The sequence below is a fragment of the Pelodiscus sinensis genome, unplaced genomic scaffold (assembly GCF_049634645.1).
Source record: "Pelodiscus sinensis isolate JC-2024 unplaced genomic scaffold, ASM4963464v1 ctg55, whole genome shotgun sequence".
In the NCBI taxonomy this organism is placed as follows: domain Eukaryota; kingdom Metazoa; phylum Chordata; order Testudines; family Trionychidae; genus Pelodiscus; species Pelodiscus sinensis.
The window spans coordinates 741482-768200 of NW_027465994.1; the positions used below are offsets into that span (position 1 = coordinate 741482).

The 26719-nt window shown below is 51.2% G+C and overlaps 1 protein-coding gene across 9 annotated transcripts in view; it reads left to right on the plus strand.

Moving 5' to 3' along the window:
• Positions 1–26719, plus strand: part of LOC102461791 (bromodomain-containing protein 8) — a 57270-nt gene that overhangs the window by 29468 nt on the left and 1083 nt on the right. For 6 of the 9 annotated variants that reach the window (XM_075917876.1, XM_075917879.1, XM_075917877.1 and 3 more), the window contains 8 exons: positions 9707–9982; positions 10977–11456; positions 13934–14067; positions 16455–16541; positions 17197–17265; positions 22739–22969; positions 24021–24233; positions 26469–26574. In XM_075917876.1, coding sequence (XP_075773991.1) covers positions 9707–9982; positions 10977–11456; positions 13934–14067; positions 16455–16541; positions 17197–17265; positions 22739–22969; positions 24021–24233; positions 26469–26574 — 1596 coding nt within the window. Of the gene's footprint in view, positions 1–9706; positions 9983–10976; positions 11457–13933; positions 14068–16454; positions 16542–17183; positions 17266–22738; positions 22970–24013; positions 24234–26135; positions 26206–26468; positions 26575–26719 lie in introns of those variants that run through there. The other 3 variants (XR_012900104.1, XM_075917882.1, XM_075917885.1) reach the window with 3 other exon arrangements.

The following is a 26719-nucleotide window of genomic DNA, read 5'->3' on the forward strand; positions in this document are numbered from 1 at the left end:
AAATTTATTTAGGCAACTATATGGTGTACTCTTTCTGCAGCTAACATGTTCGTGACACTATGAGAGTGCACAACTACAGCCAGTCCCCGAGTTGCGAACAGTCGACTTATGACCGTTCACAGTTACGACCAAAGCTGTCATAAATGGCGGACCCCGAGTTATGAACACAATCTGCACTTATGAACAGCACGGTCACGTGTAACTCAGTGGGGTCTGACGTACGAACGAACCGAGTTACGACCAATTGCTTAGTCTGTAACTGGTTTGTAAGTCGGAGAGAGGCTATATATGATCTTAGGATCAAATCATCAGACTTACTTTGGCTAACTGAAAATGAAGCCTGCTGTACTAGGTCTCACATTAAATAAATGTTACTTTTGTACTAAAGAAAAGCCTAGTACTTTTAGTGTTTTAGTTCTTCCATTTACCTTCAGCATATTTCTCTCTAATAAGCATTCTAAACCAGTTATCATTCTTCCATTTAAATGCATTATAGTATTTATTAGCCAAATACAATGTAATTTAAATAAAAAATAAGATCATAGGTTAACATACATCATTATTAACAATTTTATCATTGCCATCTTGCAAATTCCTTACAAACTTTTTAAAACCTCCTTTTTATTCTTAGTTCTGCAAATAATGGATTTTTTCCTAATATCTTGAGCTTCCCTTATCAGTTTTCTGCAGCTTATAGTTTCTAGTTTATTAGCTATGTATTTCCCCTTTTTGTACCATGTATACATTGTTTTTGAATTGTAATTTCTGCCTTAATTTTATCAGTGATCCTTTTAGCCAACTCTTGATTGTGCAAACATGGACTTTTTGCCATTTAATAAACTTTTCTAAAGACTTCCAATTTTCATTCACATCTTACTGACCAAACTTTTTTTGTCCTATCGGTTTTGCTCATAATTGTCCTTAGCTTTGGGAAACAAGCCCTTTTGTAGCACCAGAGAGAGTTGGAACTATCCCTCTATTTGCTGGTACTGAATGTCATCAGCTTATGATCACAGGTCGATTGATAACCATCAACTTCCGGTCCAGTAATTAATTATCTTTATTCATCATAATGAGGTCCCCAAAAAATCTCATTGTGTGCAAGACTTTTTGTGCTAGAAAATTATCTTCAATTTTTAGAAACTCTAATGATGTTTTATTACTGGCTGCATGAGACTTCTAGCATGTATCTTCCAAACTGAAGGCCCCCATAACTTCATATTTCTTTCTACACATCACAGACAGTGCTTAAGAGAAGCCTCAGGACTGTCATTCATGCTTAAATTTGACACTTTACATATGGGTCTTAACAAAGATGCTAATTATCTCCCATTACAAAGATAGCTTCCCCAATTATCACCCCCTAATGTCATTATCTCACAGACACTAACCTTCCCCCCTCACCCCTCTTTTGTTCTTCAATCTGATTCATCAGTTTTATAGCTGTTCACTTTTTTTGATTGTATCACTTTGGTATATATGGTCATGCCAATTTTCTTTCACATTGATCTGAGGAAGTGGTTCTGGCCCACAAAAGCTCATCACCTAATAAACCATCTTGTTAGTCTTTAAAGTGCTGCATAGTCCTGTCTTTTGTAGTGCTTAAGAAGTAATTCATCGTCTTTTCTAGTTTTAATTTGATAGTCTGTAACACTTCTGCCTGTATCTCCTCCTGGGCTTTCTTAATTAGCACATTGGTCCATATGCATACAAGATCCTGTGCCTGAGTGATCAATGACTCTAAACAGGTAAGGCCTTTAATGTAGCAGGTCGCTCCCCCTCCTTTTCCTCCCCCCTCCCCTCCCATACACACCATTTTTATCTGTTATCCCTGAGCAGGTTAATCAGGGATTTTAACATTCTCGCCATGAATTGTCCCACCAGGTTTCAGTAATGCCAATTATATCAAATTTCCTATCAGGAGAGTTTTTGGTTCCACTTGCTTGTTTAGACTTACTGCTTTGAGTACAGAAACAACTTACATATTTCTTCATTCATCACATTGTTTCAGTGTGTTGTGACACTTGTGACTTCTTAGCGCCTTCCCCTTTAATGTCACCTAACTGCTCTAGCGCATCTTCAGCCAAGCATGTTTATGAAAAAGTAGACCCTGGGATGACAACTGAGTATCTTTTTTTAGTGAGATTTCAAGTGTGATGAAGGCAATAGTGTTGATGGAATATGCTGAGACTGCCATGAGTTTTACTTGATATCATACACAATTTTGATTAAAAAACTAGAGCAATTTAAAATCGACATTCCACGGAGTTGCATGGATTAAAAGTGTGGCTGATTGCCAGCTCTCAAAATGTAAAGGTGTTTCCAGTGGGGTCCTGCAGAGACTGGTTTGAAGCCCTATGGTATGTGTGATTTTTATCAATGACTTGATGTCATAAATCCACAGGATTGGTGCTCTGGCCCCAGCTTTGAAATTGTCTTTAGGAGGCCCACGCTTTGTGTGACAGACCCTGTGGGGCCTCACTCTTCTTCTGGAGTAAAACATGTGACTTCACTGCCTCCTTAGACTGGACCTTTGAACCTTCAGCCCCCTGATTCACAATGGGATCTCAGTCTGGAGAGTTGTACACTGCTCAGGAATTCATGCACCTCCCCCATGAGACTCTGGCATCATTGCCAAAGTGGGGGTTTATTCGTGAACGGGAGCACAGCACAGGAAGTCTATAGGGTAGCACAGAGGAAGGGAGGGGTTAAGTACCATCCATTCTGGTCAGTTCATAGCCCATCTGAACAGCATTGGTTCAAGCTGTGTGTCTTTCAGTTTGATGAGCTTTGTCAGACTTCAAGGAGAACCGTATCTTCTTCCGGACCCCACTTCTGATCCCCCAACTCACACCTTTACAGTCCTTTGCTCTCCAGAAGGGGAGTATTGATCACCCCCTGCTGAGAAGTGGAGCACATTGGCCTATTATCTTTGTGTCCCTTCCTGAAATCTCTTTGTGCTCTGATTATGGGGTGAATTACTATAGCTTCCCGTCTAAGGAGGGTTGAAGAACTTCTCTTAGCTGCTTGCTTCATACCACAAGGGTGCCCCTGATGTATGTCCCTTATGGTTTTCTCTTCCTTTCCTCAAGACACAGGTTCCTCAGCTGTTAATTCATAGAGTTATCTAAGAACTAGGATACGTATAGCCATGTTGAGTGCTTCCTTTTTCTCTTTCCTGTTTTGGTCATAAATTGACAGTTTGCTTCATCAGTTTCTACTCTCTTCATTATTCACCCTGGCTATACTCTATTCTTCCTTCCTTCTCCTAGAGTTTTTTGAGGGGGGTCAACAAATATGTGGACAAGGGGGCTCCAGTGGATATAAAGTACTTAGATTTCCAGAAAGCCTGTGACAAGGTCCCTCACCAAAGGCTCTTAAGTAAAGTAAGTTGTCATGGGATAAGAGGGAAGGTCCTCTCATGGATTGATAATTGGTTAAAAGACAGGAAACAAAGGGTAGGAATAAATGGTAAGTTTTCCGAGTGGAGAGAGGTAACTAGTGGAGTCCCCCAAGGGTCTGTCCTGAGACCCATTCTATTCAGTTTATTTATAAATGATCTAGAGAAAGGTCTAGACAGTGAGGTGGGAAAATTTGCAGATACCAGACTGCTCAAGATAGTTAAGACCAAAGCAGACTGTGAAGAACTTCAAAAAGATCTCCCCCAACTAAGTGATTGGGCAACAAAATGAACTTTAATGATGAATGCAAAGTAATGCACATTGGAAAACATAATCCCAACTATATATACACTATGATGGGGACTAATTTGGCTACAACTACTTGAGAGATCTTGGAGTCACTGTGGATAGTTATCTGAAAACATCCCCTCGGTGTGCAGCGGCAGTCAAAAAAGCAAACAATGTTAGGAATCATTAAAAAAGTAATAGAGAATAAGACAGAGAATATCTTCTTGCCTCCGTACAAAACCATGGTACATCCACATCTTGAATACTGCATTCAGATGTGGTCGCCTCATCTCAAAAAAGACATACTGGCATTGGAAAAGGTTCAGAAAAGGGCAACAGACATGCTGAGGGGTTTGGAACAGGTCCCCTATGAAGAGAGATTAAAAAGACTGGGACTTTTCAGCTTAGAAAAGAGGAGACTAAGGGGGCATATGAGAGAGGTCTATAAAATCATGACTGGTATGGAAAGAGTGAATAACGAAAAGTTATTCACTTATTCCCATAACATAAGTACTAGGGGTCACCACATGAAATTAATAGGCAGAAGGTTTAAAACAAACAAAAGGAAGTTTTTCTTCACTCAGAGCACAGTCAACTTGTGGAATTCCTTGCCAGAGGATGCAATGAAGGTTAGAACTTTAACAGAGTTCAAAAAAGATCTAGATAGATTCATGGAGGTTAGATCCATCAATGGCTGTTAGCCAGGCTGGGTAGGAATGATGTCCCTGGCCTCTGTTTGGAGATGGGTGACGGGAGGGATCACATGAGGATTACCTGTTGTGATCCCTTCCTCTGAGGCATCTGGTATTAGCCACTGTCAGCAGACAGGACACTGGGCTAGATGGACCTTTGGTCTGATCCAGTATGGCCATTCTGATGATCTTTTCTTCTACGTTAGCCAAAATCCTTGAACTACCTGCAAGGAAGCTGGAAGTGGGAGAGTTTGATTCTGACTGTCTTGGAGCTATTTTCCCACTGTTGGACAATGGGACAAAGAAACGCACAACATTAAATGCTGCTCTCTGAATCTAAGGATGAAAGAGTCAACTAGCAGAATGATGAAAGTATATCTCAAATAGCAAACAGGAATGTGCCACTGCAAGTACATTAGAGCACAGGAAACTGCACTGATACGTGCCTAGTCTAACCAAACGTAGGGAAAATAGAACTTATCTGACACCAGCTGTCTCTCCTTCTAATGGGAGTTGTTCATTGTGTGACCTGGATGTTAAGCTGAGTGTTTTAAAGTGTCCCACAAAAGAAACAATGGCACCAGTCACTAAATGAAATTCTTCTAATGCTATCACTGTGGGTGTTCCACTTCTGGCAGCAGTGCATCCTGGCACCAGCAGTCTGGGATTTTCACTAGCAATAGCTGGGCAGGTATTCATGTGCAGTACTGGTCTCATGGCATCTCTGGGCATGTCTTCTAACATACACATCCCAACCTGTTCAGTTCCTCCTTTATCATTCTTGGCTTCTGTGTCTGTTAGTGGTGTCATTATTGACATTAAAATAGTTACCAGCTTATTTTAACACCTACTCACAGTTTAGTGAATTCCTAGTGAGTTAGTGTCAGTTAAGTTTAGAGTTTAAAAAAACGAGGGTTTTTTTGTCCTGAAGTTCTCAGTGGGGACGCCTTATATGTTCCTGAATCCCTAGGTTAGAAGGGGTGCATCTTGCAAAGATGCTATGCCAGTACCTGATGGACACTCCCTTTGTGTCACGAACTATTAAAAAAGAAATGTATTGAATGCTTGGGCGAGTTGTACATATCTCAGAAGTGTGCTTACGGAAGCAATCTGCAGGCTAGGGCAAGAAGAGATATGGCTCTCCAACTCATTTTAATGCAGAAATCCCTAACTTCTGTATCAGACCCTGGACAGACGATGACAAGAGATTCTCCAGATACAGCCTCTGGACAGATTAAGTGCTTCCTCCTCTAAAAAATCAAGGAAAAGACCCTTGTCCTCACTGGGTCACGAACCGTTAAAGAGGTAGCCTCCAGTGAGAGCACTGCCCTTGGTCCCACCTCATCCAGAGCAAACATCTTTGATGCACCAGGAACCTCCAGCAATGTCCGTACCTGTGCTGACAAGACAAAATGGTCTCCGCCTCCATGGCACCAACTACCCCTAAGGGCACGGTACTGCAACTTTTACCACAAGTGAAGGCTCCCCCTCCTGTACCAAGTTCATTGGCGCCAGCCGTGGAGCTGTAATGGAGGACGATTGCACCTAGGAAGACCATGCACAAACAATTGGCACTAACTGCACGGCTACTGGATGAAGTGGCTTTGCCTACAGTGACACCAAACCCTCCCATACAACCTTTGGACAGACAAGCAGCATCCACATCGGGGCCTCCCCTGCTCAGCACCAATGTTTTGCCCGTGCCAATAGCATGAGACCAGCCTGACTTTCCCATTATTCCACCTTTCTTGAATGATGAAGTAACACTGCAAAGGAAACTGTCATCTTCTACAGACACACCTCTCCAACAGGCACTGCCCACCATCACAAATACAAACAGACCAGCAAAGGTTTACCACCATGCTCACTATCCCATGGTTCTCCGTCGAGTGCTGTCCCTGTGGGTGCTCCTCAGGCCTCTGATCAGAAATTTTTGCCTAGCAGTGCCCCTCACGCCATGCCTAAGCACTCTTGTGCTGTTGCTGTCTGCTGGGTGCGCGCAGCGCAAACCTCCCTCGGTTCCTTTTCTGCTGTCCTCAGCTGAAGACAGAGTCACAGCTGAGCTCTCCTTTTCTGACAGGAAGCAAACAAATAGTATATTTAATTTAGAAAGAGTTCATAAATTTAGTCAGTTCATAACTGTTTTCAACGATTCTTTCAGTTTAAAAAAAACAAAAACAAAAAACCGCTGTGGCTTTATTTTTCCTCAGCATGCCGGGCTCTCCCGCCTTTAAGAAATGCAACTCATGCCAGGATTCAATACCAGTTTCTGACAGACATGCGTCCTGCATGAAATGTCTGGGAGAAACTCACGCGGCACACAAGTGCCCACATTGTCTAAATATGACAATGAGAGCCAGAAAAGACCGTGAAATGTGGCCACCTTGGGACTTAAACTTTGTTCTTGACACACTCACCAGGCCACCCTTCAAACCACTAGCCACCGCATTTACCATAATACTTGTCCCTGAAAGTGGCCTTCATAGTGGCAATAACATCTGCAAGAGGTGAGCAAAATTGCAGCCTTCATGGCTGAACCATTTTTCACCACTTGTACTAAACATAAGGTTGTACTCAGGCCTCATCCCAAATGTCTCCCCAAGGTCATATCGGACTTCTACCTAAATGAACCTGTATACTTACCCTCATATTGTCCTAAGCCTTGTACCTCCTCAAGAGAATCCATCTTGCACATACTGGATGCAAGATGAGCCATTGCGTTCTACTTAGATAGAACCAAAGAGACCAGGAAGTCAGACAGACTCTTCATATCTTGGTCCAGGCCATACGAGGGAACAGCCATCTTGGTGCAACATATCTCCAAATGGATTGCGAACTGCATATACACCGCTTACGAACTTTGTGGAAAACAGTCGTCATCAGATCATCAGGGCTCACTCCACACATGCGATGGCCCTAACAATGGCTTTCCTGCATAACGTAACATTGGTGGACATTTGTAGAGCTGCGACGTGGTCCTCCGATCACACTTTCACACAGCATTATGCTCTACAGAGAGGACCACCATTCTGGCAGACGCGGTCCTTCCTCCTCTACATAAATGACTCCAATGCACACCACCATCTGGCGGGTACTGCTACTAAGTCACCTGAGTGGAGCACCCACAGGGACACAACTCAACGGAGAAGACATTGTTACTCACCCTGTGCAGTAACAATGGTTCTTCGAGATGTGTGTCCCTGTGAGTGCTCCACGCCCCTCCCTTTCTCCCCTCTGTTTGGAGTCCTGTAATGGATTTCAGATAGAAAAAGAACTGAGGGGGGTTTGTACCACACACACAACAGACAGCAACAACGCAAAACCCAGAGTGCTTAGGCATGGCACCAGGGGCACTGCAAGGCAAAAATCTCTGATCAGCGGCATGAGCATGCACCAAGACCATTCCCTCAGGGGCCACAATGGCTGCCTACAGGGCTCAATTCCAGAGACCTCCCTCTGTTCACCAAAAGTCAATTTCCTTAGCACGGACATAAGTACTTGAACCCTCTGAGGTAACAGAGGAGAGGGAAGATGAGAGTGAGGACACCACAGTCCACTGAACACAAAAAAGTTATACCCATACCATGTGCTACTACAGACAATTTTAAGCATGTTCAGGGCTATTTAGATGGGTGACACAATCAAAACATCCCTCTCAAAGATGCCCAATAAAGAGAGATTAATATGACTGTGATTTTCAGCTTGGACATGAGATGACTAAAGGGGGATATGATAGAGGTCTATAAAATTATGACTGGTGTGAAGAAAGCAGATAAGTGTTATTTACTCAGTCCCATAACGTGATCTAGAGGTTGCCAAATGAAACTAATAGGCAGCAGGTTTAAAACAAACAAAAGGAAGTATTTCTTCATGCAGCACACAGTCAACCTGTGGCACTCCCTGCCAGAGGATGTTGTGGAGACCAAGACTAGAACAGAATTCAAAAAAGAACTAGGTAAATTCATAGAGGATAGGTCCATCAATAGCTGTTCGCCAGCATGGGCAGTGGTGGAGTCCCTAGCCTCTGTCAGGGATGGAAATGAGTGATAGGAGATGGATTACTTGATTCTGTTTATTCTATTTGGGTCACCTGGCATTCATCAGTCCTTTTTCCTAGGCATGTATTATGTATGTACATGAACTTTAATATGAAATTAATTCAGGTGCAGATTTGTGCAACACTGTTTTTTAAATGCACACTCGGATGATCCCAAAGCGAAGGCTTTTGCAGTAGCAGTAGCCTAGCCACATTGCAGAGGCGCAGAACTAACCCAGCCTTCCTGTACATTTCAGAATCCAGACTGCTAATGGGAGATAAGGAAGGTTTTTTTGTTGTGCCTTTCCACTTAGCACCAGTCTGAGACATCATGTTGTCTCATGGTCATTTCAGGAGTCAAATTCCATCTGTTTCCGCCAAAAGGTGAAGGAGGGTCCCAATAGCAACCTCCTGCTCCCATTTCCACAAAGTAAACAACTTGCTTTCCTGATGCCACGGCCACATGGAGAACAAATGCGTGGTTCTGTTTCCTCGGTTCGATCTCCTCTAGGGCTGCACACATGACCCAGCTTCTCCATCTGATCTCAGCTTTCACATAAAACACGTGTTTCTAGAGCACTTGTTCTCAGGAGACTCCAAAATACCAAGTGTTCTCCTGGGAGCAGAGCATTTCTCAAAACCAGGGATTATTCACAGCAGCGAAATAATGTTCCGGTTCCCAAGGCACCACTCCTCTGTGGAGCTCTTGCTGCCATCGGCTGCGTTCTCACGTCCCTGCACCCCTTCTGTACACCACAGACCTGCATCCTGCCCAGGCCCCAGGAAATGCATGAAAACACCTCGTCTTAAGGCTGGAACTCTGTAGACCTAGGTCCCTTCAGACAGCCTGTGTGTGATCTCGGGCAGGTCACTGACTCTCTCTGGGTCTCACTTCACCATCTGTAAAATGGGGACGATTTGTCTTGTGTATTGTGCCCAGGCAAGAGTCAGGCCAGGCCATCTCAGCTTCCCAATGCTGGGCGTTACTGCGGTAAAAGTAGGACAGTGCCCTTGCTATCTAGCACAGTAGATGAGGGCCCTCGAGGGCTGGGTTGGGTGCTGAAGTGCCAGAGGATTCTAATATTCAGTCATGCGGAAATGGCAGCATCTGTGGTTCAGCTGGGGTCTTTGATTGCACCAGCAGAGAATGGGCTGTGGCGTCTGGGCTCAGGAGCAGGCTCTGCTCTCCACATGACTTTTCCATGGTTTGGCGTCCTGGGCTGGAGTCTGTGCAGTTGGGGATTTGTTTGGAAACAGACGGCTTATCCTGCCCCTATGTGTGCTTGCAGATGGGTCGTGCGTGGCTGTGGTTGGAGTCCAAGAGAGTCTCACCCAGCGAGTCTGTGAAGAGCAGCTGCCTGTCTCCCAGCAGCTCCTGGGACTCCAGCCTGGAGCAGGAGGTGGGGAGCTGGAGGACGAACAAAGAGGCTGCTGTGGAGGAACAAGAGGAAGAGGATTGCAGGCTGGAGTCCAGGGAACCTCTGGTTTGGGAGGATGGCAGTGAAGAGCTCCAGGAAGAGGCAGGGCAGTGTGAACAAGATAGTCTTCTGCAGTTCCTCTTGGAGGTAGTGCTGCTGCAGTGCAGTGGGTAGCAGGGGAAGAGTCTTAGAACCATTGGTGCTCTGAGCTTCTCTGCCCTATGTAACTTATGGTGTGTCTAAACTACATGGCTCCATCGATGGAGCCATGTAGATTAGGCTGATCGGCAAAGGGAAATGAAGCTGCGATTTAAATAATCGCGGCTTCATTTAAATTTAAATGGCTGCGGCTCAGCGCGCTAGTCTGGACGCTCCCGCGCCGACCTGAAAGCCCTTTATCGACCTCCCCCTTATGCCTTGTAGGATGAGGTTTACCAGGGAGGTCGGTAAAGGGCTTTCATGTCGGCAGGGGAGCGTCCAGACTGCCCCGATCTGCCGACAAACAGCTGATCGGCAGAGCAGGGCAACCATTTAAATTTAAATGAAGCCGCAATTCTTTAAATCACGGCTTCATTTCCCTTTGCCGAACAAACAAATCTACATGGCTCCGGCGATGGACGTAGTCTAGACGTACCCTAAGTCTCAGCTTCATTTCCCTTTGCCGAACAAACAAATCTACACGGCTCCGGCGACGGACGTAATCTAGACGTACCCTAAGTCTCGGCTTCATTTCCCTTTGCCAAACAAACAAATCTACACGGCTCCGGCGACAGAGCCATGTAGTCTAGACGTACCCTTGTTGTGGAGCAGCAGAGCCCCCTAGAGCCTCTGTCATGGATGATTGTCTTCTCACAGGAAAGTCCAGGTCTCTACCGTATTTAGAAGGCTCAGGGGCTGGCTGGTTGTCTTGCCCATGGGTTTCCTGAGCCCTGACCCTGATGGAGAGCCAAGCGTTTAAAAGGTGATGGGCTGACGCTTCTTTAAGAATACTCTTGGCTTAGACGCTGCTCTCTAGTAGAAGTCCCTAAAGGTGAAAAGAAGCTGTAATGGAGGAGCCCCATGGAGTTTGTGCTGCTAACCCCTTCCCCTACTTACTGGTGCTTTCATAGGTTGCCGTTGGTAATAAATTGCTCTGTTACAGGTGACCCACCTCATGGAACCTCTCTGCATTAGTGGCACAGGTTCCACACACGATCACTGGGCTTTCTCTGCCTTTGGGCAGCAAGAGGAAAGGGAGATCCTGAGCTTCAAAGAAGAAATGACAGGGCCTCCAGTTCCAAGTGGGGAAGAAAGGCAGCTGCCAGTCCTGATGGAAGAGGCTGGGGACCTGCAAGTCCCAGGAAGAGAGGTCGAGAAGGCAAGGGTACCACAGGTCTCAGGAGAGCCACAGGTCCTGGGCTGGGAGGCTGGAGAACCTGATGAACAGCAGATTCTAGAAGCGGAAACAGGAGAGCTCCAGGTCCCAGGAGGGGAGGAAAGCAATTCAGGAGCGCAGAGAGGGCTAAATTTTCCAGTGGAGGATGAGGAAGAAATGGAGGAGGAAGAGATCAGAAAACTGCTGATGGATGAGACTTATTCAGATATGAGTGCATTGGAGGAGGCATTCCCAGACAGTGTGAAGGTAAATGCATGAAAACACCTCATCATCTTAAGGCCATGCACTAGGACTCCAGAAACCTGGGTCCGTTCAGACAGCCTGCATACACTGGGACTCCAGAGACCTAGTCTGTGCAGACAAGCCTGTGTGATCTCTGGCAAGTCACTCAACTCTCTCTAGGTCTCAGTTGACCCTCTGTAAAATGGGGACAATGATCCTTGCTTTGACTTGTGTATTAGACTCTGTCTCCTGTGCCTGCTCAGGCCAGGCCATCTCAGCTTCTCACTGCTAGGTGTTACTGTACTAAAGGCAATGATGATGCTGGGTCCGACAGTGTCTTTTCTGTATCTGTGGCCAAGCTCTTTGCTTTACCATGTCAGATATGAAAGATGAACAGTGCCTTTGCAGATTCACCTGCTTCTCCTGTACAACCAGGCCCAGGGTGTCCTGGACATGTATCTATAGGACTCACTCAGGCTATGTCTACACTACAGAGTTTTTTTGGGAAAATGGCCATTTTCACCTCAAGCGCATTTTTGTGCAAAAAAATCGAAAGAACAGAGGGTTTTTTCCAGCAGAGGTATTCCTCATTCTGCGAGGAAGAACGCCTTTTTGTAAAAGAGCTCTTTTGCAAAAAGGTGTGTGTGGACAGGGAAGGGGGGTTTTGTGCAAAAAGAGGAAAAAGCACAGGTGCCCTAGTGGCCATTCTGTGCATAGCAATCAGCTTGCTTTAGGAGTATCCATGCTGTCTGAACACTTTTGCAAAAGCGCATGGCTTTTGCAGTGTGGATGTGCTCTTGCACAAGAAGGCTGTGTCTAGACTGGCAAGTTTTTCCGCAAAAGCAGCTGCTTTTGCGGAAAAACTTCCCAGCTGTCTACACTGGCCGCTTGAATTTCTGCAAGAACACTGACTTCCTACTGTAAGAAATCAGTGCTTCTTGCAGAAATACTATGCTGCTCCCGTTCGGGCAAAAGTCCTTTTGTGCAAAAGGGCCAGTGTAGACAGCTCAGATTTGTTTTGCGCAAAAGTGCATCTAGATTGGCACTTGAGGAAAATCATGCCAGTCTAGACGTAGCCGAAGTGTTTGCGGAAGATCTCTTCCGATAAAAGCTTCTTCCACATCCACAAGAATCCTGCAGTCTAGACATTGCCTCAGTTTCCAAAGTCCCATATAATGGAGCATTTCTCCAGTTTCTTGGTCCACTGCCTCAAATTTCACCATCTGGCGCATTCCAAGATGCCCTGTTCTGAGTCAAACCACTACTTCTACTTGCGCTCCCATGTAGTGCCCTAAGTAGCACTTCTCTCTGAACTGCAGGGACAGTGAACAGATGGGCCATGGGTTTGATCCACTATGGTGATTCCTGTTTTCTGAGGCGAGCTTGTAGGTGGCTAGATCTGCCTTTGGTTAGCTTCTCAGGAACCGAAGGGTTGCTATGGATACTGATCCTGGTAGTTGGCTAGAACTGATGTATCTGGAATGAAACTTTTCAGTGTTGGCTGGTCCAGTGCATGTTTCGAAGGGGAGTGAAGATTCCTTCCCTGAATGAGGTATTGGCCCTTTTGGAAAGTAGCACCCCAGGACTCTTCCAACTGCCAGGACAGCTTTGGCTCCAGTTCACACATCTTGAGTGGAGAATCTTTTACAGTGTCCAGAGCTTCCTGAGGCAGGACTGCCCTGCTCCTTGGCGTGCACCTGGCTCTATAGCGGAGAGGGCCCCTGCTTTTTTGAGAAGCCTTCTCCACTGTGCATGATCAGTTCAGCAAGGCGGGCAAAGACTTTTCAGAATGTGGGGCAGGGCTCCACTGTGGGCTGCAAGTCAGTGACCTCACTCTGTTCTGACCAGGCAGGGTCACAGCTCTGCTTCCTGGTGGGTTGTTTTAGTAGCTTCCTGACCCTTGGCCTGCTGCCCCTCCTTGCCGAGATATCAGTACCTGGTTCCTCACTGACCTTAGCTACCACATCTTCCCGCCTCCCTTTTCCTCGACTAGTCCATCGTCTCTCCCTGACATGTCTGACCCCTTCCCCCTGCTTTTTTGCTTCCCTTGATAAACTGGTAGCAGCTAGTCATTCTCCTTCCTCTTTTGTCCCTGAGCCTCCTCCACCAATCACTCCTCGTTTCTGGATGGACCTGCAGAGGGGAGTGTCCATCTGGGCTCTCGTGGAGAGAGTGTGATCGCTGTCTGAGCTTCCGCAGCACGAGGAAGGGATGGTGAGGGGCTGGCCACCAGTCTTACTGGACTGGAAGGTCTAAAGCGAGTGCCGGGTGCACAGGAGACTCGCTGCTCAGCACAGCTCCTGCGCCCCTTCCGTCCAGCGGCTAGAATGGCTTCCAAGAGACTACGGAGGCCCCCCCTTGAAGCTTGGCTGTAAAGGGCACATGCAGCAAGTCTGAGCCCTGGCTGGGGGATTCCAGTGGATCTGCTGCTTTGCCAGGCAGCCCTGTCACTGAGGTGCCCAGCCCAGCAGGCGTTACTCTTCCTTTCTGTCTGTTTTCAGGGGGACGTTCTGGAGCAATCCGAGAGCCACTTGCTTGAGGAGGACGAGCTCTCTGCACATGGTGACAGCAAGAGCTGCAGTGTGAGAGCATCCCTGGCGGACTCCAGTCTCATGAGCCCAGCCTCCTCGCCATTGTGAGTAGCGCAGTCCTAGGTCAGTCTAGGTCTGGTAGGCGCTGCTGATGCTGTGGCCTCTTGGCTCCACCTTTGTGGCATAGAGTGGACCTGTCTCCATGGGCCCAAGCCAGAGCGCATGTACGTGGAGGGGGTCACCTCAGGGCAGGTGAGCAAAGGGGAGGGCCCTGGATGGTGATGGGGCTTCCAGCCTTTGGCTGATAGTCCTAATTCAGATGAGGTGAAATAGGAGGTGGAACCAGATGTACAGGAAACCCGAGTTTGTGTTGGGGTGATTTGGCTAGGCCTGCCAGGCACAAAAGTCCAGTCCCACTCCCAGATGGTCTGCAGAGGCAGCCACGGCAGACCTGGCCTGGGAGCAGGGTGGAAGTGCGTGTAACAGGCAGGCTGTGTTATACGCCAGAGTAGCTGGTCTGGCTCTCCAAAAAAAGGATGCAGCAGAGCATGAAAAATCTGTCCCGTCAGGACAGGAACCAAAACCCATCACAATAAGGCCCTTTGCCTTCCTGGCTTCTCCTCAGAGCTGCCCTGAACCAATTCAGCCCATCTCTGATCGCTGCCTATAACCCTGTGTCTTCTTGTGCCTGCTCCTCAATGTGCTGTCGCTGCATGCCTCCTCCTGCGGGCGTATTCACGGGGATTGGGACATCTCATTTTGCAGAGAGACGGACAAACGACTGGACTCCTTGTCCTGCTTCATTCATGTCACAGCTGTTCGCAGCTTGTGGCGTGAGGACCCAGGCACCCTTAGAGTGACAGGCCACAGAGCCTTGCGAGTTCTGTGCACTTGAGCCGCAGCTTGGCACGGCGCTGGGAGTGAGGGAGGGCCCTGGGATGGAACATGGGACCTGGGGCGGAGCGACAAGGACTAGGTCTACACCTAGGTGTGAAGAATATCACTGGAAGCTGCAATGCCTGGCTTAGGTGCCAGGGGCCTAGAACAGCCCCTCAGCACACTATGCAGCACCTGCATTGATATGTCATTTGCTAATAGCAAGTGGAATGACTTCCCCAAGAGAGACCCCTGCCTCGGGTGCTCCACTAGCCCGGGAGAGGGGGTCCTCACCAGAAGGTAAATCCCTTTGCTTCACCCCGTAGGAAGGGGCACCAGCCCTCTCAGGTGCGTGCCTTAGCTACTGAGCTGAAGGTCATAATCAGACTCCTGCCCTCTTCACCTGGCCTGCTGTGCAGGGCAACCATGCTTGGAGCGTGCCTCTGAGCTGGGACCCTGCAGGCAAGCTATGCAGCCCCTTTGAGGAGCTGGTTGAGGCACAGGCACGAGAGGGGCATCCAGACACTGCCAGAGGCAGACCCTAAGGTGCAGGGGAACTTTCCCCGCCTGGTGAGTTTTGGTGCCGAGAGTGTTCGGTAGCAGGTGGGGGGATCCCAGCTCTGCCTAACGTCCCTTTGAGGATCTGAGCCAAAGAGCTCCGCTCCCACCCGAGCAGGAGACACACCTGGTCCAGCAGGAGCTCAATCACAGCTCCCCGGCTTGGCTGCCTGTCACTGAGACCTTGGTGCCTCAGCCATCCCTGAGCCATTGCTAAAGATCTGTGCTGGCCTGAGAGTCGGGTACAATGGAGCTGAACCCCAAAGTGAGAGTATGGAGAGACCCAAACAAAAGCAATAGCTTAGGAAATGCTGCACCACACGTTCCTGATGGGGAGACTTGCTCAGCAGCTACCTGGAGGGGGTTCTGTTCGGAGCACAAGCTGAAGAGCAGAGACCTGTCTCACCCTGGAGGGCAGCAGTGGAGTAAAACTCCTGCTCCTTATCTGGCATGACGAGTGTGGCCAGATGTTGATAGATGTTGGGCTACATGTGTGTTCCCTCTGTGTGCTGCCCCCTCCCTGCACAGGCAGCTGGCATGGCAGCCCTTGAGCAAAGTACCCAATAACTACCGAATCCGTTAAAGGATGAAGGCACCAGCTAGGCTGATTTTCAACAAAGCATGGTACCAGTACGCCACAAATTCTACCGCACCACTAATACATGCATGTTTGTAATAATGGACCAGCTATGTAAACGGCAGGACTTACCGTTCCTCCCTAGGCTAAACAGTGGTACCCCCCCAAAATACATCCTTATCTCTCCCCCCCATGCAAACAAGTTAGTACTGACCCTTTGGCATGGCTAGTCATCATCCATCGCCTGGTACACGTTGGGTTAATTAAAACATTTCTATTACATATTGTTACCCTAACCTTATTTTTAGGTGGGGTCCGTGTGGTTCCTGCTATTTTGAAGGAATGTTTTCATGCCATGTTTAATATTGGAATGTTTTGGTACCACTCGATATTGGGAGGTGTTGGCATGAGCGCTCTGTCCTTAGCTCTTCTTAGCACTCTGCTCCATCTACAGTGAGCTGATAACCGCTCTCTGCGCAGGGTGCCGCTCAGCTGGGATCGCCCACTGCGACATTTGCTTTTCAAAAAGACACTGCTGTCCATCTGGAAGATGATAGCCAGCCACAGGTGTGTGTCTGGGGCACGGCTCATGGCTGGAATCACCGGGGGAAGTTCTCTGGCCTGTACTATACGAGGGGTCAGACTGGAAGGTCACAGTGCTCCCTTCTGGCCTGGGATTCTTTCAGTCTGAGCTGAGGGACTCTCCAGAGCTGAGGGGTGGGGAGGAGGCATGATGGGTCTGTGGGCTGGGAAGGGTGAGTGAGAAGCCTAGGACTAGAATAGCAGATTGGGACTGAGGGGCAGCGGCAGACCTGGGAATGAAATGTGCCTGGTCCCTGCCTACACTGTCCCCAGCTCAGCCCCGGGCTGCTCCATGAGGGCAGATAGAATGGCTCATTTCTCGCTGGGTTCACCCACCCCTCTGTGTTGCCCCAAAGCCTCCTGCTGCAGGGAGGGGCTAATGCGAGGTGCTGGCCCCACATATTCCATCCGTTTTACCGTGGCAGCCACTGGCTCAGGCCGGAAACTGAGTTCAGATTCCTGACGTAGCGAACACCAAGAGTGGATCCAAGGGTTCCTGCCACCCTCCCCGTCCTTCCCTGGGGATTGCTACTCACTGACCCCCACCAGCCTTCATGGGTGCTGCCTTCTCGCCAAGACTCAGCTGAACAGGGAGGGACAAACCTGATTCTCTCCTGTCTCTTTGAGCTTGTCCCTCCAGGTACAGTGGCCCCTTCCTGAAGCCAGTCTCAGACAAGCAGGCTCCTGGATACAAGGATGTGGTGAGAAGGTAGGAAGGCTGCTCGAGAGCATTTTCATCTGCTTCCTCCACCTCCCAAGGGCCCCAGCATGTAGAGAGGAAAAAGCTATGGGGCACCATTCTGTTGTCTGCCTCATGCTTGTCACAGTAGTAGCTGCTTCCCATCAGGGGCAGGTTCCCTATGGTGTCTTCTCCAAGGCTCAGTTCAAAGCAGTGGGGGGAGGGAGGCTTCTATCCTGCCCCACCCCATCCATTCCTGAGCACATCTCACTCTTCCAAAGCGTTTTCATGTATACAGCTTCGCTTTCGCCTTTCTGAAATGTTGCACCTTTGGCCCACTGAAGTACTCCCACTTCCTCTTCTTCCATCCTTCAAAGACGTGGACGCTGTTTACTTGTTCTTAGCCCCTTCCCCTGTTCCAGTGCCTCCAGAGGCTAGCCAGACGGGGTGGCAGAGGGGAGAGCGGATTTCACTTGTTTTCATAAAAACTCCTAAGTGATTTGGGGCCATTGATGTGTGTGGTGACCCAGCACATGCACCATGTATTACGTCCCTGCCCCCTTGTTTGCCATCAATGCCGCTTTGCTCGTGAGCTGGTACGGGCAGAACAATGTGTTTGTACAGCACAGTGCAACAGACACCCATCCTGACAGGGCCCCTACACACTACAGGAGTGAGCCAACCTGTGCAGACTAACTTAGTCCTGCCTCACAAACCGGGCTCTTCAGGCCCCCTTCATATCGCTGTATTATCACTTGGGGGGGCTTTACAAACGGGCGGGAGGGGGGAGAGTCCTGTGGGGCTGAGGTGTGGGCTAGAGTGCCAGGGATGCCGGTCCTGATACTACCAGCAGTAGAAACGTAGGTGACTACACAGACAGAGAGCAGCAGAGCAGTGGTTCCTCAAGTGCGTGTCTGTCAGTTCCAGTCAGGTGTGCGTGTGCCACATGCATGAAGCTGGAAGATTTTTCTCCTAGCAGTATCTGTAGGGTTGGCCTAGGTAACCCCTGGAGTCACGACCCCTGCTTCAGTTCCTCCTTACTGCCTGTGATGGCTAGCTGGAACTCCCCATTGCTCTTTGCTCGGCAAGCACGTGCTTTGCAGTATCATTTTGTTACACATACATTTTAGTTGTTGAGTGATTATAGTTAGTAAATAATCATAGAATACTTGAACTGGAAGGAACCTCGAGAAGTCAAGTCCAGTTCCCTGCCCCCACGGCAGGTCCAAGAACCATCCAGATCATGCCTGAGAGGTGTTCATCTAACCTGCTCTTAAGTATCTCCAGTGATGGAGAGTCCACAGCATCCCTAGGCAATTTATTTCAGTGTTTCACCACCCTGACAGAAAGTTTTTCCTAATGTCCAACCTAAACCTCCCTTCTCACAGTTTAAGCCCCTTGCTTCTTGTCCTGTCATCAGAGATTAAGAAGAATAATTTTTCTCTGTCCTCCTTGTAGCACCTTTTTTGATACTTGAAAACTTAGGTCCTCTCTGTCTTCTCTTTTCCAAACTAAACAAACACCATTATTTAATTTTCCTTTATAGGTCATCTTTTCTAGACCTTGAATCATTTTAAAAGTTTCAATGGGGTAGTCTGTAATAAGGATGTTAAGGACTAGTCGATTCCCTCCCCCTCCACCCCACTTTGCTGCCTTTATCAGATAGAGACAGCAAAGGGTAAGGAGGGGGTACTTCAAAGCGACAGCTCTGCACAGCTAAGCCCGGGATCAGCTGTGTGGCGCTGCCCCTTTGAACCACCAAGACGACATTTCAAAGCGGCAATGCCACGGGGAGCCCGGAGTCAGCTAATGGACTCCGCGCAGCATTTCTGTGGAACCCGGGATTAGCTGAGGAGTCCCCAGCTGACCCCGGGTTCTGGGGAAATGCCGCGCGGAACCTGCGCTCAGCTGGTGAGTCCCCAGCTAATCCCGAGTTCCGCATGGCATTTCAAAACAGCAGCGCAACATAGAGCGTGGGGTCAATGGGGGACTCTGCATCCCCCGCTGGCCCCAGGCTCCCTGAGGGTGCTTCCACTTTGAAATCCATTTCAAAGCTGGCACACTGCATGCAGCCTGGAGTCAGCGGGACTGCCCTGTGGCCCCAGCCTGCACGTGGAGTTCTGCATCCTTCTTTGAAATGTGCACGAGCCCCAGGTGGGCCCTTGCACATTTCAAAGGAGGAATGCAGAAGTGCCTGTCGACTAGTCAAGTAGTCGATGGAAATTCCCTTGACTAGTAAATTAACCGCTATTTAACATCCTTAGTCTGTAACTAGAAAAACTTAAAAAACAACCAATAATCTTGCAATACATTAGAGACCAACAAAATCTGTAGATGGCATCATGAGCTTTCGTGGGCACAATCCACTTTTTCAGATGAACAGAGTTTACCCTAACCCTAAGTGTATTCCATTCATCTGAAGAAGTGGGCTGTGCCCACGAAAGCTCGTGGTACCATCGACATTTTGTATTAGTCTCTAAGGTGCTGCGAGACTATTTGTTGATTTTTAAGTTTATTCGTTCTAGTTGCTCTTCTCTGGACTTTTTCCAGTTTGTCGACATATTTCCTGCAGTGTGGTGCCCCGAATTGGACACAGTACTCCAGTTGAGACCTAATCAACTGGATTATTGTGCATAAGAACAGCCACTCTGTCAGACCAAAAGTCCATCCAGCCCAGTATCCTGTCTGCCAACATTGGCCAATGCCAGATGCCCTGGAGGGAGTGAACAGACAATTATCGAGTGATCCCTCTCCTGTCATCCATTTCCAGCCCCTGCATAGCTTATTAGAAGTTTTGTTTGGAGAGGGGGTTTCTCCCTTCAACATATGGCACTTGGATGTGCCGTGGTCCATGGGCAGTCATCCGGTCCCTAGGACTGTTCAGGGTAGTCACTGGCCATCCCAGGCCCCAAGCTTTCGGGGGCCCCACCGCAGCCACCTCAACCATCCTGCAGACAAGGCCCCAGGCAACCTGGCAGATTACCTGGGAGGTCTGGCACAGGGAGTTGGTCCCCTCCATCTCACTCAGCGTGGTGGCAGGGGCCAGAGCAACCCACAGCCTACTCTGCTCCACTGCCATTTCCCAGTCCACTGCACTCCACTTCACCGCTGCGCTGGCAAGCAGAGCCTCTGGCCCCAGCCCGCCCCACCCCTCCAAGCGATGCCGGGCTCGGGGGAGTGCAAGGCACCCTAACTGCTGACAGCCCGCGCCAGGGCTTCCAGGCAATTCCTGGGGTGTGTAGCGAGAGAGAGGGGACTTCAGGGAAGGGGTGCAATGGAGGTGGGAAGAAGCAGGATGGGGGCAGGATCTGGGGCAGGGCCTGGGGTGGGTGGGTTGCCCTGGGCCCTACGCTTCCCTAGGGAAGGCCCTTTCCCTAGGCTTTAAGCTGTGCTCAGTCTGAGGCAGATTTATGCCAAGGAGTGACCTGCGCTTGTCCTGTTTTACGTGTCTCAGCAAGGGTCATCTCAATGATGCTGTAAGTCTGTAAAGTGATTTGCCCAGGACCCTCCTGGGCCATCCTGTATCGTGCTGCTGCTGATGAAAATGATCAGCGATGCCCCCAGAGATGCCTCATCCTTGGTGCCACTGGCTGCCTAAAGATACAGGAGGAGATATTTAGTTCCCTCACATTTTCCCCCACCCAAGAGCCTGAACCCTGGCGTGTCCCCTTCCCCAGGGCCAGAGGGCAAGGGCACCCTGAGTTGCATGAGTGGAGTGAGTGTCTCTCCCTTGGGTTTTTCTGCTTATCAGTTGGGGGCCACATTCGTGAGGGTTTTGTTCTTTTTTTCTGTTTGAGTTTTCTGTGCCAGTGACTGCTGACCCCAGAAAGGTTCCTCACCCTGGGGCTATACCTACAGGTCCAACAGCCTGTTCCAGCTTGGGCCCTCAGTCTGGTCCTTTCCAGACTCATAGGGCCACCCTTTGAACCCTTGGCAACTTGCTTTCTGCTCCGTCTGTCTCTGGTGGCAATAGCCTTGGATGGGAGCTGCCTGAGCCAGGGCCGTGACGTCAGAGCCCCAGTGCACTGTGGTCAATAAGGACATGGTGCAGTGCAGGCCTCTCCCAAAGGTTGTCCGCCAGTTTCACATCTTCCTGCCAGAGTCCTAGCCTAAGCCGCGCTCACACAGCAGGGAGCAGAGGATACGTTCACTGCACAGTGCTAGCCTTTTTCAGCAAGAGAACAAAGCCGTTCCAGACAGAATTAAAGGTCTTTCTGTCTCAGTGGGTTTCTTCACAGATCACGTCTTGCATCCCAGGAGTGCTACAGCCTGGCAAAGGTGCTTGCCCCTCTGTTCACAGCACACTGCACCGGGGCACAGGCTTATTCTGTGTGTTCCTGGATCCAGTTCCTACCCCGTAACTATGCAGAGCAGAGACATGGTCCTCCATACACAATTTCACCACACTATGCAATTACCCAGTAGGCTAGAGACGACATGGCCTTTGGTAGATCAGTACAGCTTCAAGTGAACAACTCTGACCCCACCTCCTGAACTTGGGCTTGTGAGCCACCCAGTTGGAATTGACATGAACAAGCACTCAGAGCTTCAAAACCAGTGACTTGCTGTCTTGTAACTGGTGTTCTTCGAGATGTGGTGTTCATGTCCATCCAACACCCTCCCTCCTACCTTTCTGTGGGAGTGGCCAGCAAGAAGGGCCTGATGATGGCCCGAAAGAGTTCTCCATCCCACACATGGTTGCTCTTCTCTGTGCTCCCGCCAGGTTGTCTGTGTAGTTAATGTTTGCCGAGCACTGACAGCAGTACTCCAAGGGCAGGCCCCAGGCCCCTGGGGAACATGCTGCCTAGAATTGCATTGATGTGCTTTTATCTATCATTTGTTGTACACTTGTCTCATTTGTAGTCTCCTCTCCTAAATCGCCCACTCACGCCTGTATTGAAGGTTCCCCTTGCCAGCATGGAGCCGAGTGTCAGATCATTTTCCCCCAGATGGATTAAGTACATTTTTTCAAGATAAAGTTCATGCTATTTCTGGCCTGTGTTTCTAATCACATTCATTCTTGTCCACCTCCCCCCTCCAGCCACCAGTTCTGTAACGATTTCACAGGCATGTAAATAAGATTTGGTGCTTACAACACGCCTCCTCACCACTGTTTTTCCTATGGTACCAGTAGAGTCTTGTTCCTTATAGATATTTTTTAATCACAAGGGAATTGGAGTTAATTTGACAGGTGCTAATTACCAAGGTCACGCCTCTTTCCTTTTCTGCTCAATGTCACATTTGGTTTTCAGAAGTAATTGCTAGTGCCTTGGCAAGTTAATTAGCCGTGTGACACACGGCACCTAAACCTGCCAGTTTCTTTGCAGCTTTCCTATTCTCATGCCATTTTCCTCTGAGAATCAGGCCTAAGATGTCTAGTGTTTGGAGTTGCAGAGAGACAAAAATGAGGCCTCTGTGATCTCAGGAAGATGGTGCCCCCTCCTCCTGGCAAGGTTAGGGGTGTCTTCAGCTGTGTGCAATTAAGTTTCATGCCTTCTTCTAGACCCATGGATTTAACCAACATAAAGAGGCGCCTGTCCAAGGGGCAGATCCGGACCACAGCCCAGTTCCAGCGTGACCTCATGCTGATGTTCCAGAATGCATTGATGTACAACAGCTCTGACCATCACGTGCACCGCATGGCTGTCGAAATGCAGCGAGAGGTCCTGGAACAGCTTCAGCTGTTGGGCGAGGCCCTCCTCTGCTCAGAGGAGAGGCTGGGCTTTGGGAGGAGGTAGGGAGCCTGTGGTCAGAGCAGGGGCCCAGTTTGGAGGTGGGTAGTGCTTTCCTTCCTGCTCCGTCCCAGACCCTCTTCCCTTGCCCTAGCAACCGTTCCTTGCAGCCTTGGGAATGGCAGCTATTGCTCCTTGGTGCCAAGAGGCTGAAGTAAAACTACCCATAATTTATTGATTCCTGAGGCTTCCTCTGCACTGAAAAGAACACCCCCTTCTTTGGCTGGGGTGGGGGAACGCACTCTCTCAGCTGGATGCCCCCTTTCTTGGCTGAGGCAGTAATTTTCCCCAGTTGGAGATCTTCCCCAGTCCAATGAAGAAGGCTGCTGGCCTCAAATAAAGGCTCCATATAGCCCTCGGTCCCCATACAGTTCCTGTACTTTGTCCCTAATTAATTTAGCACGGTGGAGAATGACAGAGCATGTATTGAACACAATGTCAGTCTGTGTAGTTGAAAGGACACTACAGATATTGGCAGAGGAAGAGCCCTACAGACTGTTTGTGAGATGCAGGCTCTGAGTAAAGTAATTTAAGCCTTTGAAAAGTGGCTGCCACAGCTCTTTGTTTCTACGCTGGCATGAGGCCTGTCCATGAGACCTTTAAGGAAAATCTGTTTTCATGTTGCTGTCGCCACTGAGCAGAGTTAAGGCTGTTGAGTGGTTTGTTTCCAGCGGGTAGCACGTTTGTACGGAGGTGCAATCCAAGCGGTACTGTCCTGTTTGCAGTGTTCGGGTTGGGATCGTTACAGCAGCTCGAGTGTTTTACGCTTGTAACCCGGGACAGCCGGCCTGGCTCTGGCTGCAATAAAGCTTGGCGATCGCTGACAGCTGCCCGCCTCGAGACCTGCCTCGCGCGCAGCCCCCGAAGGCTGCAACATGCGCGTGGGGGCCCCGCCCTGCTCCAGCCAGCGGCTCCCGGGGGCGACAGGCGCGTGCCCGGAGCGGGGGAGGATGCTCCAGGCGCGCGCGTGATTGTGACCCGGGCGGGGCGGGACAAACCAGCGGAGGGTTGTCATTGGCTACGGCAGAGGACGTCATCAGTCACCCTTCCCAGGGTGCTCTGCGCGCATGCGGAAGTGGAGCTAAGTGTGGGCCACGTGGTTGTCGAGCATGTCTCGGGAGAAGGTGCAAGAGCTGGAGGCGGCGCCGGAGCCCGAAGCGACTCCGGAGCGATCGTACCGGGAGCTGCTGGACAATGTGAACCCGATCGCGCAGCCGCTGGCCTCGCGCAAACTCACCCGCAAGCTCTACAAATGCATCCGGAAAGGTGGGGGGGGAGGAGGGGACACGGGCTGGGGGATCGGGGGGGGAGGAGAGAGGAGGGGACACGGGCTGGGGGATCGGGGGGGGGGAGGAGAGAGGAGGGGACACGGGCTGGGGGATCGGGGGGGGAGGAGAGAGGAGGGGACACGGGCTGGGGGATCGGGGGGGGGAGGAGAGGAGGGGACACGGGCTGGGGGATCGGGGGGGGAGGAGAGGAGGGGACACGGGCTGGGGGATCGGGGGGGGAGGAGAGAGGAGGGGACACGGGCTGGGGGATCGGGGGGGGGAGGAGAGAGGAGGGGACACGGGCTGGGGGATCGGGGGGGGAGGAGAGAGGAGGGGACACGGGCTGGGGGATCGGGGGGGAGGAGAGAGGAGGGGACACGGGCTGGGGGATCGGGGGGGGAGGAGAGAGGAGGGGACACGGGCTGGGGGATCGGGGGGGGGAGGAGAGAGGAGGGGACACGGGCTGGGGGATCGGGGGGGGGGAGGAGAGAGGAGGGGACACGGGCTGGGGGATCGGGGGGGAGGAGAGAGGAGGGGACACGGGCTGGGGGATCGGGGGGGAGGAGAGAGGAGGGGACACGGGCTGGGGGATCGGGGGGGGGGAGGAGAGAGGAGGGGACACGGGCTGGGGGATCGGGGGGGGGGAGGAGAGAGGAGGGGACACGGGCTGGGGGATCGGGGGGGAGGAGAGAGGAGGGGACACGGGCTGGGGGATCGGGGGGGAGGAGAGAGGAGGGGACACGGGCTGGGGGATCGGGGGGGGAGGAGAGAGGAGGGGACACGGGCTGGGGGATCGGGGGGGAGGAGAGAGGAGGGGACACGGGCTGGGGGATCGGGGGGGGAGGAGAGAGGAGGGGACACGGGCTGGGGGATCGGGGGGGGAGGAGAGAGGAGGGGACACGGGCTGGGGGATCGGGGGGGAGGAGAGAGGAGGGGACACGGGCTGGGGGATCGGGGGGGAGGAGAGAGGAGGGGACACGGGCTGGGGGATCGGGGGGGGGAGGAGAGAGGAGGGGACACGGGCTGGGGGATCGGGGGGGGAGGAGAGAGGAGGGGACACGGGCTGGGGGATCGGGGGGGGGAGGAGAGAGGAGGGGACACGGGCTGGGGGATCGGGGGGGGGGGAGGAGAGAGGAGGGGACACGGGCTGGGGGATCGGGGGGGGGGAGGAGAGAGGAGGGGACACGGGCTGGGGGATCGGGGGGGGAGGAGAGAGGAGGGGACACGGGCTGGGGGATCGGGGGGGGGGAGGAGAGAGGAGGGGACACGGGCTGGGGGATCGGGGGGGGGGGAGGAGAGAGGAGGGGACACGGGCTGGGGGATCGGGGGGGGGGGAGGAGAGAGGAGGGGACACGGGCTGGGGGATCGGGGGGGGGGGAGGAGAGAGGAGGGGACACGGGCTGGGGGATCGGGGGGGGGAGGAGAGAGGAGGGGACACGGGCTGGGGGATCGGGGGGGGGAGGAGAGAGGAGGGGACACGGGCTGGGGGATCGGGGGGGGAGGAGAGAGGAGGGGACACGGGCTGGGGGATCGGGGGGGGGGGGAGGAGAGGAGGGGACACGGGCTGGGGGATCGGGGGGGGGAGGAGAGAGGAGGGGACACGGGCTGGGGGATCCGGGGGGGGGGGGAGGAGAGAGGAGGGGACACGGGCTGGGGGATCCGGGGGGGGGGGGAGGAGAGAGGAGGGGACACGGGCTGGGGGATCCGGGGGGGGGGAGGAGAGAGGAGGGGACACGGGCTGGGGGATCCGGGGGGGGGGGAGGAGAGAGGGGGGGACACGGGCTGGGAGGACTGGGGGGGGGGCAGGGACTGTGAGTGGGGAGGAGAAGGATACGGCCAGGGTGGGTTGCAGGGGCTTGAAGCCCCATTTAATGCTCATGGCCTCCCCTTTCTCTTCCAGCGGTAAAACAGAAGCAGATCCGGCGGGGGGTGAAGGAAGTTCAGAAATTCATCAACAAGGGCGAGAAGGGGTAAAAGCCCTGGGCTGCTGCCGGCCCATGCTCCTCTGTCCCCAGGATTAGAACCGGGGCTTTTCAGCTCTGACAGCTTGGCCTGTAGCACTTCGTCTTGGGCAGGTGTTCGAAGGCCAGATGGTCTCTGCTGAGAGCCGGCAGTGTCCTTCCCACTTGTGTCTCCCCCTTTGTGGCCAATCACCCGCCCTTCAGGCCTCTCCTCAGCCTGTGCCTCTCTCCCTCCACATCTACTGACATGCTTTCTTGCTCTGCTGTTCTAGGATCATCGTCCTTGCTGGAGACACGCTGCCCATTGAAGTTTATTGCCACATCCCCGTCATGTGTGAAGACAGGAGCCTTCCCTATGCTTACATCCCCTCCAAATCGGTAAGGCTGCTGGGGAGGGAAAATGGCCCTTTGTGAGCACCAAGAGCGCTTGAAACTTCCTAGTAGGATAGTAGCTTAGTTTTGCAAGCAGTAATGTAGCTGGGCAAATACTTAAGCTGCCTGGGGTCCTGCTGTGCAGCGTGCT